Source organism: Megalops cyprinoides, chromosome 7 (genome assembly GCF_013368585.1).
Source record: "Megalops cyprinoides isolate fMegCyp1 chromosome 7, fMegCyp1.pri, whole genome shotgun sequence".
Classification (NCBI taxonomy): Eukaryota; Metazoa; Chordata; class Actinopteri; order Elopiformes; family Megalopidae; genus Megalops; species Megalops cyprinoides.
This window is the reverse complement of record NC_050589.1, coordinates 11229771-11242349: the sequence shown is the minus strand read 5'-3', so window position 1 is coordinate 11242349 and position 12579 is coordinate 11229771. Positions and strand designations below refer to the sequence as shown.

Genomic DNA, 12579 nt, shown 5'->3' with positions numbered 1-12579 from the left:
GGTATGGCATTCTGTTCGGTCTGGCTCAGCGCCAGACTGCACCCAGACAATTTTCTGCTCATTGGCTTTCATCTCGTGGTTAAAGAAAAGCCCATGGGTGCATAGCTTCAGTCTGTGCTTCTATTACAACGTCATGTCAAAGGTCATCCCTGTAAACTGAATATAAATACATGCTGGCACCTTCATAAGGCTTCCACTTTGAAGGTGGACAGAATGCCGGCACCACGGTGAAGCTGGACTTATATTAGGTTTGGTTGGAGTCTCTTCTCCCCGCTAATAAACCGTAATCAAGACGGACATGTGACCTCAGCAAATGATCCATGGCCCCAGGTACTTGCACGCTTTCACCAGAGCATGTCTCACCTGATATCTCTGACCTTGACATCAAAGAGGACAAATCGCAGCTGCTTATGATAACTCCGGCTGATGGATTCAGCTCTGGAAGCAGGCTAAGCTCTCAGGCAGGCTCTCAGTGGGGCACCAACTTTGGTTTGATGTTTCTTTTTTTTTTAAACCATTGAAATTTAAATTCAAATGCCTCTGGGCTCAGCTCATTACAGCGTCTGATGCAAGTCAAGCTGCAGGTTAGTCTGCAGATAGGTTGATACGGCACTGTGCTGAGAGGAACAGTAGTCACACCTTTGTGTCTTTAACCCAACACTTCTCAAATATTAGAAGGAAAGTGTTAATTCAATGTACTGTAATGATATTTCACAACTTACACACCTCATGTAAAGTGAAAAAGTGTGTGCGTGTTTTTTAACTGCTGCTGTGCCTATATGCTTATGCTTATTGATTCTCCCACTGGACTGGCCACAGTCACTTGAAAAGCCTACATAAATATATACACAGTGCATAACACATTAAAGAAGTGATTTTTAGATTTGCAGCTTGTCACAGCTGAGATGATCATGCTCATCGGAACATTAAGTAATTACTTTAAGAGCTATGATTCTTCGTGTGTGGTTGATAATTACTCCACACTTTTATAATAATAAATTTTGAGTGCTGTTATTTCTGTTAATGCAAAAATGATTATGCGTTGACTGAGTCTGAACATTTGACTGAGTCTGAATGTGTGGTGAGGTTTCCCCCATGTGGGGAAAACTGGTACTGCAATAAATATTGTGACTGACCCAATGCATGGATATGTTGACATCTTTCATATTTAACTCTTTCTTCCGAAACAGATTAATGGTATAGGTAGTGTAAGTTATGTCTAGTTAAATTCAGCACCTGTCAACAGGGGGACAGCCTCAGGGAATGAGGGATTGAGTAATGTTTTAGTAACATTCTCTTACTGCAGGTTGAAAATGTTTCATGTATTTGTGTGACCTTGTCATCCATTGTGTTGTTCTTGCAAAGACTCAGAAATCCCAGAAATCACCTTACCAACTCCTCCCCTCTTACCTGGTGACCTCTGATCCCTTTGATCTTCATTTTGTGTCCTCTTCCCTGTTTCCCCCTGTTTCTGAGGACCCCTGAGTGAAGCTGCCCCTCAGTGTGCCCGTTTGAGATCCAAGATGAGCTCCCATGTTGTAGGTAGTGCCTCCCTTTCTCCTTCTATGCTTGCAGCAAACATGCAGGATTCACTGACTGTCTCCCTTTGGAAGTAGCCATGTCATAACAGACAGCCTTCAGTGTCAAATACACAACTGATATGCAACAGAGGCCCTGAATATCAGATCTTAATTATCTGCGGTTTTATCTCAGGACATTCCAAGCTAAATCTGCAGCAGGAATTATTGGCATTTTAAAACCTGCCTCTGTGCTAAGGAGCAGGCAATGTGTCTTAGTTGCCAAAGAATCTTATTACAGAAAGACGATAATCCTACAATTGACATTATTACACTCTTTGTTCCATGATGAAAAGAAATTGCAATAACTATTATATTCACAACTTGAAAGGATTTTACCGATTTCACACACAAAATTCAATTTCCTAAATGACGTTAGAGATCAGTAACGTTGATATTGCTGAAATAATAATGATGATATCTGGTGTTGCTTCACCACATCAAGCTGTGAGATGAAGCTCAGTGAATCCTGCCTGGCGTGAGTGCGTGTGTGTGGGTGTGTGTATGTGAGTATTTGCATGTGTCTGCAACCAAACAGCCAATGCTGAGGCTCTTAGTCCAAATTCAGCCTTGGTGAAAACATTACATTTTAATGATATGGCATTTTTACAGATAGATTATGAAACAATATGCATTTACCCACATCTGGGAAGCCTTGGTAAAGCAGATGTGTATTAGTATGAACATGTAATACCCTGGATAAATATAAACCGTTGGGACCGCGAAACTGAATGTGTTTTATATAATGGGGTTATGTTATGACCTGTGGTTAGCACATGGGTCAAAGATTTTAATTAAATCATGATTGAAATCTTCCTATCACATGAAAGAATTACGTTATCACAAAAAAAAAATCTTTCAATATGGACAAGTATGCATTGGATGATTACTGTCAGTTCATCCTCATAGAAGTCACTTCAGAGGCTGATGAGAGCTTGGCTCGGTTCTTTAATCTGCTGCTTGGTCTTCATTTGGATTACGCTGGCCTCCTCCTCTGACCTGTCGCTCCCAGTGTGATGCATTCCTGACTCACCCCCACAGTAATAAGCCTATGTTTCCTCCCAGAGAGTGTGATTGCTGGGTGGACAGATTTAGAGCAATACCCACGTTGCTATTTTGAACACGGCCATCTGGGCCCCCCCGTCGCATGAGACTCTGAGCCGACACCGCTCGCTTGTCAGCTCTCGGGAGGTGTCAGAAGTAATGAACACATTTTCGTAGAGGCAGATGCTCCGAATCACGGCTAATAACTCAACTGCAAATGTCATTCGTTTAAAGTGCAATGAATTTATTAGAGACAAAAACACACAGTCGTGTGTGAGCAGTCCTTGCTCCTGAAATTATTATGGATAGTAATTTTCTAGTCACTGTGTGCATGTGAAACATTATAAATAAAGGGCTGCGTGCTTCTCTTTTGTCCTGCCTGAGGTTCTGACCCTGTTTCTCTCTCTCCGCAGGTGTTCAGCGAGGACGACGAGGACGACAGTAACATCAGTTCCACATTCTGCCTGCAGGTGGAGCACGCTGGCACCCGGACTTACTACTTTAGTGCTGAGAGTCTGGAGGAGCAGGAGGCCTGGGTGGCGACTATGAGTGAAGCGGCGTGCATGGACATCCCAACTACACAGAGGTACACACACACACATATACACTCAAACAGACAGACACACACACACACACATTCAATCATACACCACCTCTCGCACATGCTCAAGTAGACCCTCAATAACAAGCACTCACACACACATACACACACTCACGCGCACACGCAACAACACTCAGATACAACCTAACACACATATGCTCACATACACACATGTACACACATATAGCTGGCACACATTCTGTTTGAATCTCCGAATCTCTGCTGCCATCCTGCAGGAACAACTCTGAGAACATCCCTCCCCCAGGACTGAACAACGCCTCGGTCGCCAAGAGGGTGGAGCCTTACTCGAGGGGGGAGGGGGACGGCAGAGGGACGGACCTGAGGGAGCACAGGCGGGGCGTGGTCAGGGGGGAGGCGGAGACTCCGGCCACAGCCCTGACCCCAGACATGGACGGCAGAGGCGGGGAGAGGGGCGGAGACAGGGGTAGGGACAGGGGCAGGGAGAGGGTCGTGGACAGGGGCAGGGAGAGGGGCGGAGACAGGAGCAGAGACAGGGGTGGGGACATGGGCGGGGAGAGGGGCGGGGATAGAGGTGGAGTTCCTCAGCCTAACGGATGGGGGACGTACGGCGCCTACCAGCCCCAGGAGTCCCGGGAAGCGTGGGAGGCGCGGGACCACGCGTTGCTGCACAGGGGCTTTGCATCCCACATGCCGCCCGACCGCATGGCCCAGAGGCAGAACTCCATGACGCAGCTGCAGCAGTGGGTGAACCAGCGCAGGGGCCTGGCTGCGCAGGAGGAGCTGCAGAGGTATGCAACGCTGTGAGGTCCTGCTAAAGCGTGCTGCTAAAATGCAGCACCCGAAAAATCACTCAATCAAAATCGATCAAAACAAAATAAAACAGGAGAGCACCTGCTGATTGCAACTCATGAACGTTTTCTATTGAGCTGAGTAAGGCTCTCCTGCTCTTTCTTTCCGTCTCTCACTCTGTCCTCCTCTCTCTCTCTATCCCCCGCATCCCCCTGTCTCTCCACAGTCCGTCTCATTATTACACTGTGAATCGGGGTGTCCCCTCGGACTGCTACGGCGTGTATGGGGGCCCGCGCTACGTGGAGGAGTACGCCCTGTACCCTCCGGGGGTGCGTCCCGATAGCATGTGCTCGGTGTCGGGGGGGTTCGAGCGGCTGCCCCCCCAATGGACGCCAGAGGAGAAGCGGCGCTCGTTGCGGGACGGGCCCCTGTACCCCCGGGGGGCGCAGTGGGGCGTCCCGCACGCCCAGCAGCATCCCGGATACTACGCCCCACTGGGCCAGGCGCAGGGTGGGGTGACCCGGCTCTCCATGCCGCCCCGCTCTCGCTCCGTACCCCGCTCCCCATCCTCCTCGCAGGGGCCCTACTCACCCATGCGCTCGCCCAGCGCCCGCTTCGACAGGGACCGCGACGACCTCGTCTACGCCGACCCCTCCATCTATGGCCTGCGCAGGTCCGTCAGCTCACCCAAGGTAGGCTCCCCTGCCCCCCCCACCCCACCCCCCCCCCCCCAAGCCATGCCGGGCATGAACACAAATCCTTGTCCACCATCTGTTACAAACACTGATCCTGGATCAGCTGTCCTGCATGATGTGCAGATGACCTTGTGGAGATGACCTTCAGATCTACCCTGATCTGGGAACCATAACGTTTGTGTACAGATGCTTGATAGATGGGACATGTACAGTGACAGGGTGTGTTGGTGAATGGTAACAGTCTGGGTAACAGCAGCCTAACTGCATTCCCAGACTTCCAGACCCCAATAACACAGCTGGATATCTGCCCTTATACCTCTATGATGGCTTTTATAGGGAGGCTCAGCAATTTTCTTTAGGCACTGCCTCAGGTAGTCAATTCCCAAGATGAAATATGAAATATAAAATAATTTACAAAATGTAATGCATTCAGGAGCAGCACTATCGTCCAATCGTTTGATTGTGGAAGGTTGGTGAGAATTATTGAGAATTATCCAGTGATTTGTTAATATTTTTTCATGTTTTGAGTCTTTATAGTTTCCAAGCTGTTTTTAATAAACAGGTGGTTGGACTGAAGTGACTTACTCCATTGATCAATACCAGAGTGATAACCTGAAGCTTGTAGGAACGAGTGACTTTGCAGAATTTTGGTTTTCCAGTGTCAGCCTTCCAGTGTAAACATCATTTCATTTTTGTTTTGTTTTATGTTAACCATAATCCCATCATGCATTCAATTTGGGCACATGCTCCAGTGTAATGTGTCCCAGTCTGCTCTCTGCCGTACTGTAATACTGTCACTCTGTCTTTCAGTATGAGTTCCACAGAGACAGGCGCCCAATGGGCCCAGCTGTGTATCACTACCACTACCCCGGCTCCCTGCATGACACCATGGTAGGTTCCTCTGTCCCTCTCTGCTGTGAAGGTTTGAAATAGCGCACGTTATCATCAAGCGACAAACATGGCAGCATCTCTGAATTATGTTTCTGGCATTTTCTAGTACTGTAGCAGATGTTATCCAAGGTACCACACAAAGCTCATATTTTATACATTGCCTGTTTATACCCTTGGAAATGCAGTGAAGCAGGTCAGCTAAAATATCTTGTTCAAGAGTACAAATGCCACAACACAAATGTGCACATTTGAATCAACCACCATCCAGTGAAGGCTGGTTCCTTGGCCAAAACACCACACTGCCACCCAGTGGCTGATTATGTAAACCATAAAAAGGTTACATCCACAGTTACATCACTATGGAGGCCACTACGACTTGTGTAAGGTGACCTTTGTTGTGTGATTTAATGCGATTCTGTGTGTGTGTATGTCCGTGTGTGTCTGTGCGTGTGTGTATGTGTTAGTGGGTGTCCCTGTGTATCCGTATTCATTTGTGTGTGTGTGTGTGTGTGTGTGTGTGTGTGTGTGTGTGTGTGTGTGTGTGTGTGAATGTGTGACCTTGAGGGTTGTGGCTGTGAGTGCTTACTGATTTACTGCTGTGGTTGTCAGACTGTGCTCTGAGAGTCTCTCTTTTTGGCCTTCTCTCCGCAACATGTCTCTCCCTCCACCCCACACATGATATTGCTCCTCACAGGACGACATGGTGGACCTGCAAATGCACAGGAACCTGGACTACCTGGAGCAGCAGGTGAGTGTCTCCCACGGCAACCACCAACAGTTTGTCGTCAGAACAACCAAGGAGATGGTGTTGAGCGGCAAACTGAGGGGTGTTTATGTTTAGCAGATGTGTGCAGATGGAAGGGTTTTGCTTAATCAGATAAAGGAAGTGGTACATTTTAATGCTGGTGACAGGCTGTGAGACTGGCTGTTAAACTGTAAATGGTACAGAGTTCAGGGAGACAGCACTGACTCTGTTAAACTGTAATGTTAGCACCTTGCTAGCCACCGTTGAGCTGTGCTGTGTAATGCAGGCACCACATTGCCAAAGCTAAGACATTAGCAGGAAGGATAGAGGTGAAGCACACGGCAGGACTTGATGTTTAACACTTTCGGTAAATTGGAATATTTTGTAAGAAACATGTTCCACACAGCGGGAGCTTGGAATATTTTAACCTGAGGTCATTTCTTTTGTTTCCCAGCAGGTGGCACCATTCCATGACATCTACACGGACCTTCCCCCAGAGCTGGCAGAGATAGAGATTGATGTAAGGAACTGTGCACTGGGAATGTAAACACACAACAACATCTTTTATCATTTTTTTTTCCCAGAAATGGAATCATGACTGCATTTATCTGTATGTTATTTATCATGCTTAACGGATACCCCTTATCCAGTTAAACCTGCATACAGTTTCTTACAGTCAGGTTCCCAAACCACTACCTCTCCACCCAAATCAGGAAAAAACTGTGTAATGTGTTGTGTAAGATGAATCATAAACTTATTACTTTCGTCATCTATCACAACTCAGAGTTAAAAATATGTACAAACGACAGTAAGGAAAATAGATAACATAAAAGCAACATATATGTAAAAGTAATTATTACTAAAGGAAAATTAACTATTAACTTACTACTCTTTACTGATATTTATAAGCCTAATTAACACCCCCCTCCCTCCTATTTAATGAACAGAAATATGAATGATGTCTACCCATTGTCTCTCAGGCCATGGCAGGTGGACTAGGGGGGCTGCAGTTCTTTCTGCCACCTCTAGGGGGATTTTATTCTGTTGTGAGAAGACTGAATAGGAACATTTGGTTCTCAGAGTTTGGGAAATAACCCTTTCTTATGCCTGCATGCTTCATGCAGGATAACAGGAAGTGTGCCTTTGTCTCGGTCACCTGCAGGTCACGGTGGCTGGACATCTGTTCACAGGTCTTTTCCATGTCTTTCCGCTGCGATTGGCAGGCGGGGATCACTGTCTCTTCACTTTGTTAGAAAGCCGCTTTCTTCTGGGTTTCCTTGGTCCTGTGCCAGTGTGATGTTTCTGGTTAGGTCCCGATAGCACTAAAGTTTTGTTTGTTTCTTATCGCCACTTCCTTCTTCCCATCCTCACCACATTTGTTATTTTCTGAAGGGAAATGTTGGCAGGCTAGTTTTGTGTTCGTGGTTTGGATCTGAGAGGTACTGATTTCAGCTTGGCCTGGTTCTGTAAACCCAAGAACCAGCTGGCCCACAGGTTCCCTGTCTGTCAGGGAGAGGGCTGGCTGCTCAACTGGACTTTGCGTTCATGAGAGTTCTGGTCGACCTGGTTTAATTTGATACCAGAACTTGGCTACCCTTTTTTAATATGCACACAAATAGGGAAATAGCCCCACTTAAGCCCTGCAAGCACTATGTTTTGGGTTTTATGGGCCCACAGGGCGGTTTCGTGAAGGGCCATTTGTAAGGTTTCTGTTGGGTTTGCCCCAGGTTGTGAAACTGGAATTTACGATGGAGACCCACTCTTTATGTTCACTTTGCAGGATGGTGATTATAACTGAGAGCTCGCATTCTGAGCCAGATTTCTGTTGCTATTTTAGACTTTACGCCATATGGCATTGTGCCCTTCTTGCCTTTCCTTTTGATTTGATGGCCTGGCTTAGATCCCATGATTCAGGGGTGGACACTGTAGACCCAGGTACAGTAGCTGTGTGACTGTGTAAACTGTTTGGCTGAGATCAAGGATTCCTCTCGGGCAGTGTTTCTCAATCCTGCTCCTGGAGGCCCACTGGCCTGCACGTTTTCCATCTTTCCCTGCTCTACCTGCCTGACCGAACTCATCAGTGGCACTTTTGATTAGCTAAGCACGCCTGATTTAATCAAGAGCATGTTAATCACACTAATCAGGTGTGTTTTGAGCAAGGATCGATAGAAGATATGCAGGACAGTGGGCCTCCAGGAGAAGGATTGAGAAACACTGCTCTAGGGTACCATAGCTGTGATCAGTGCCACATTTGACTGGGACATTAGGGGGACATTCCTGTGTGACACCAGCTTTTATGGGAAATGATTCTGTGTATGTGATAATTATGTAATTATTCCCGTATCGTGTAGCATGGGTTTAGGATCTGAGCTTTCACCACCATAAGCCAAAGAACACAAACTCTGAATATTCCAGCCACAAAGTCTATATTACATCTTTTAAAGACTTTTTATGAGGATTTTCACACAGAAATGCTAAGCTTGTGGTCTGTTTTTCTTTCTTTATTTAACCCTTAATCCATTTGGTTTTTGGTGCATGGTAAACCCGATGTTCTGCCTGTTTCTCCACAGAACCTTCTGGGCCGACTCTGTGAGCAGAACCGTCTTCTGAAGGAGCAGGAGGTTCTGGTCCAGCGCCTACGGGTGGAGAAGGTAAGGCCCCCAGGTCCTGGCCCGGGGTTCCGATGTGCACGTAGTATTGAAGTACTGGGCCGACCCGTTAACAGCAGTCCTCTTCACCAGCGGCTGTGTCTTGGTGCTGTTTTCAGGACAGCCTGGAGGGGGCACTGGTGGCCACGCACCAGGAGCTGGAAATGTACCGAGGCCAGCCGGCGTTGGCAGACAAGCTGCACATGAAGAAGGAGACCTTGCAGAACCAGCTCATTAACATCCGAGGAGAGCTCTCCCAGGCCTCTAGCGTGAGACATGGGGGGTGGGGCCGAGAGGGGCAGGGCTGGGAGGAGTGGAGGCACTGAGGGGGTGGGAAGGGCGTGGAAGAGTGTGGGGTAGGAGGAGTGGAGGCATTGAGAGGGAGGGTGAGTGCAGGTGCAAGTTTTAGGTAACATTTATGTGGCAATGGAAGGTATTGCATCAAATTTTATAACAAAACTTTTATTCCCTCTGTGTGGGGGCTTACACCCACCCATGGGGCATAGCTCTTTTTTTAAATTTTTTATAATATAGATATATGAACAAGAGCATAAAACCATAACATTTGTGCACAGATGCTAGACAGATGGGTTATGTAGAGTGACAGGGTGGTTTGGGTCAGGGTTAGGGTTAGGGTTAGGATGAGTGGTAACTGCAGTCTAACTGTGTTGCCTTTCATTGCCCTCAGGTCTTGACCACCACGAGGATGGAATTTGAGGTCCTGGAGGATGAGGTAAACGCTATCCATGGGGACCTCTGGGAACAGCTGAATGCGGGCGGGCAGGTAAACGGATCCCTCTCCATTCTCAAGACCCGCAGATTTACTTTAAGTAACTGGTGGTTTGCTGTGGGTGCCAGTTGGCTTTGTCGATTTCATACACACGTCAATCAGCCTTTCCAGTACAGGAAATTCTCATCTCTTCAAATAATACACATATGAATTTTATTTAGTACACTAATCCTGAAAGTTAAAATATTGAGTCTGAACTGATGAGCTGTTGACCACATATAATAACATTCTCTTTTATCCATTGCCAGAGATTCTAAAGTGAAAAATGCAGTTTGATAAACTATCAGCACCATATTGAATTATGCAGAGAAACTCCAACATTAGCCCGACATCACTGTACACAGCCTACACATCATGATGTGTAGAAATGGCATTATTGATTTGAGTTATTCAGATTTTACTCTACAGATGTCCAGCCGTAGCTTTGGCTTTATAATCTTCTCTACTCGGAATGTAGCTTTGTCCTGTGTCCTCTCTGCAGAGTGAGGCGATACACAGACACTTCCAGAAGGAGTTCTGGAAGATCCAGGATGTGCTGGAGGGTCTTCACAAGAACAACCCATCTCGAGGCACTGACACAGCCACACACAGAGGTACTGACACTAACACACACACAGAGGTACTGACACTACCACACACACAGATACTGAAACTACCACACACAGAGGTCCTGATACAGCCACACACACAGAGGCATTGACACAGCTGACAATGAGTTCCAGACACTGCAGTGTGGTCCTCTGATCCCTCTCCTCTCTCACCCTGTGCAGTGGCCAGTTTGGCTTCAGGGTCCTTCAGCACAAACAGCCCGGCCAGTCCCCTGAGCTCCGTCAGCCTGACCAGCCCTCTCAGCCCCTTCTCGCCCGTTTCTGGGTCACAGGCGTCACCCCCCAAGCAGGTGGGCATGGAGGTGAGTGCCACACCCTATCCTGCCATTTCATCCACAGACCACCCACCCAGGGAGTGGCTGCCAGCCTTCATTTCGAAGAGGAAAACCTTTGGGTATGATTCTGACCGTGATCTTTCACCCCTACAACTACAAGGGCCTGTAGGCACAAATGATTCTTCTTCATGACAAGGCAAACCTTAAGGAAAAGGGCAATACTTCTGTTCATGTGCAGTTCAAGGGGGTTTGGATTCCTTTACATGGCTCTTGGTCCATTTTTCCTTCATTTTGTGTGATCAGGGGTGTTTATGAGAAACTCTTTAAGGTCCAATGTCATTCTCAGCTTTTTTCTCATTTATTCCTGCATACTCCCATGCTGAGCTGTGTCATAAAACAGCTTCATCGTGATGCTGTTGTGTGTGCTTATTTAACGACTACAGACTAGGTATACAGCTGCAGGCTAGACTATGCAAAATCTTGATGTGGATGTCTTTCAACCAGTAGCTGATACCTGGAACACCAGGTGAACTGAGTTCCAGACAACCAATCAATGGCTCCAAGAAGAATAGAATTCTTTTTATGAGGACACTTTTTACAGGCTCCAAAACATGTGCAGTTTAATCAGTGTTTTCCATCATGCCACTTTTTATTGGACAGACATCCATTAGTACTGCTTCTGTGCTGTTACTTTAAAAACCAGGCTGGGATAGGGAGTGCTCTGTGTTTGAGTGACGTGTATCCGATGAGCGTGACCCCTGCGTCCTCTCAGTCAGCCCTTCCCATAATTCCCTCTGCACTCTGCTCAGCTTGGCTGCTCTGCCTAACACACTGCGCTTTCTCTTCCAACGCCTTCCTTCGTTCCTTCCCTTTTTCTTTCTTTCTTTCTTTTGTTCTTTTTTTCTTTCTCTCCGTTTGCCTCAGGATGTCAGTCCCCCTCGGCCTCCACTCCCCAAATCCTACCTCCCCCTGGAATCCCCTCCCTCCTTCCCCCCATCTGCCTCCCACTTGCCCTTCGATAGGGGTGCCTGGCTCTGTCGCTCCAGCGCGCTGTCAGGGAGTCTAGAGGAAGACTATGAGGAGGAGGAAGAGGCCCATCTCAGACAGGTACCACCTCAAAGGAGTAGGGGTGGAGGGAGGGGGGGGTGAGAGTACCATTGCATCCACACCCCGAAGCCCCACCCTATCATTCCTCTTCAGTTCAGAAGGATTTTCAGCCAAGATTCCAGCCTTTGTGACATCATAATCCCATTTTTGTCATTTCATAACCTTAGCATTCGACCAATAGATTGTACCTGTGGCATCCTGCCCAAAACAGGATGTCATGTCGTGAATACCACCATGTTAGCATTTTAAATTGGCGACAATGCTAATGAATTGTGTTTATATAGTACCTTTCATGCATCTCTAAGTGCCTTGCAGTGCTTTCATTATGAAACAGGTTTTCCTTACCTGTGTGTATAAAAGCATTCTGTACCCCATTCAGACTAATAGACGTGGCAGCAGTGGCATGCTAATTCAAACACAGATTTATTCCAACAGCATCTGCTAGGGAGCAACTAAGCTTTGTACAACAGTGTGCAATTTTCCATCCATATACACACACAGCACATTTCTGGCACTTCAGCAATTGCATTGTGGGTGTTTTACAAGTAGCTGTAGGGCGGCAGCCTATCAGTGGTACTTAGGTGTTAACCGAATTTATCCTTCAACATACTTGTAATTCATTTATCTAGCTGATTTAGCCATTACTACTGTAAATTAGAACCAGTTTTTTATCATTCTGGTTCCATCTCATGTCTGCAGTATTGCAGCTGCCAAAAAAAAAAAAAAAACAAACAGCTGAATGCTTTTCTACTGCCAAAGAGCACATAACTTTAAACCTTAATATACACAACAGTACTCTGACTAACTCTGAATGGTTAGGAAGGAAT

General features: G+C 46.8%; 1 protein-coding gene across 1 annotated transcript in view; it reads left to right on the top strand.

Moving 5' to 3' along the window:
• The window catches only part of LOC118780310 (pleckstrin homology domain-containing family A member 6-like), a 34497-nt gene that overhangs the window by 13417 nt on the left and 8501 nt on the right, over positions 1–12579 (top strand). Inside the window, exons 7-18 of the mRNA XM_036532743.1 lie at positions 3035–3207; positions 3459–3992; positions 4220–4685; positions 5499–5579; positions 6274–6327; positions 6779–6844; positions 8895–8975; positions 9092–9241; positions 9661–9756; positions 10244–10355; positions 10533–10672; positions 11570–11752. Coding sequence (XP_036388636.1) covers positions 3035–3207; positions 3459–3992; positions 4220–4685; positions 5499–5579; positions 6274–6327; positions 6779–6844; positions 8895–8975; positions 9092–9241; positions 9661–9756; positions 10244–10355; positions 10533–10672; positions 11570–11752 — 2136 coding nt within the window. The remainder of the gene's footprint in view (positions 1–3034; positions 3208–3458; positions 3993–4219; positions 4686–5498; positions 5580–6273; positions 6328–6778; positions 6845–8894; positions 8976–9091; positions 9242–9660; positions 9757–10243; positions 10356–10532; positions 10673–11569; positions 11753–12579) is intronic.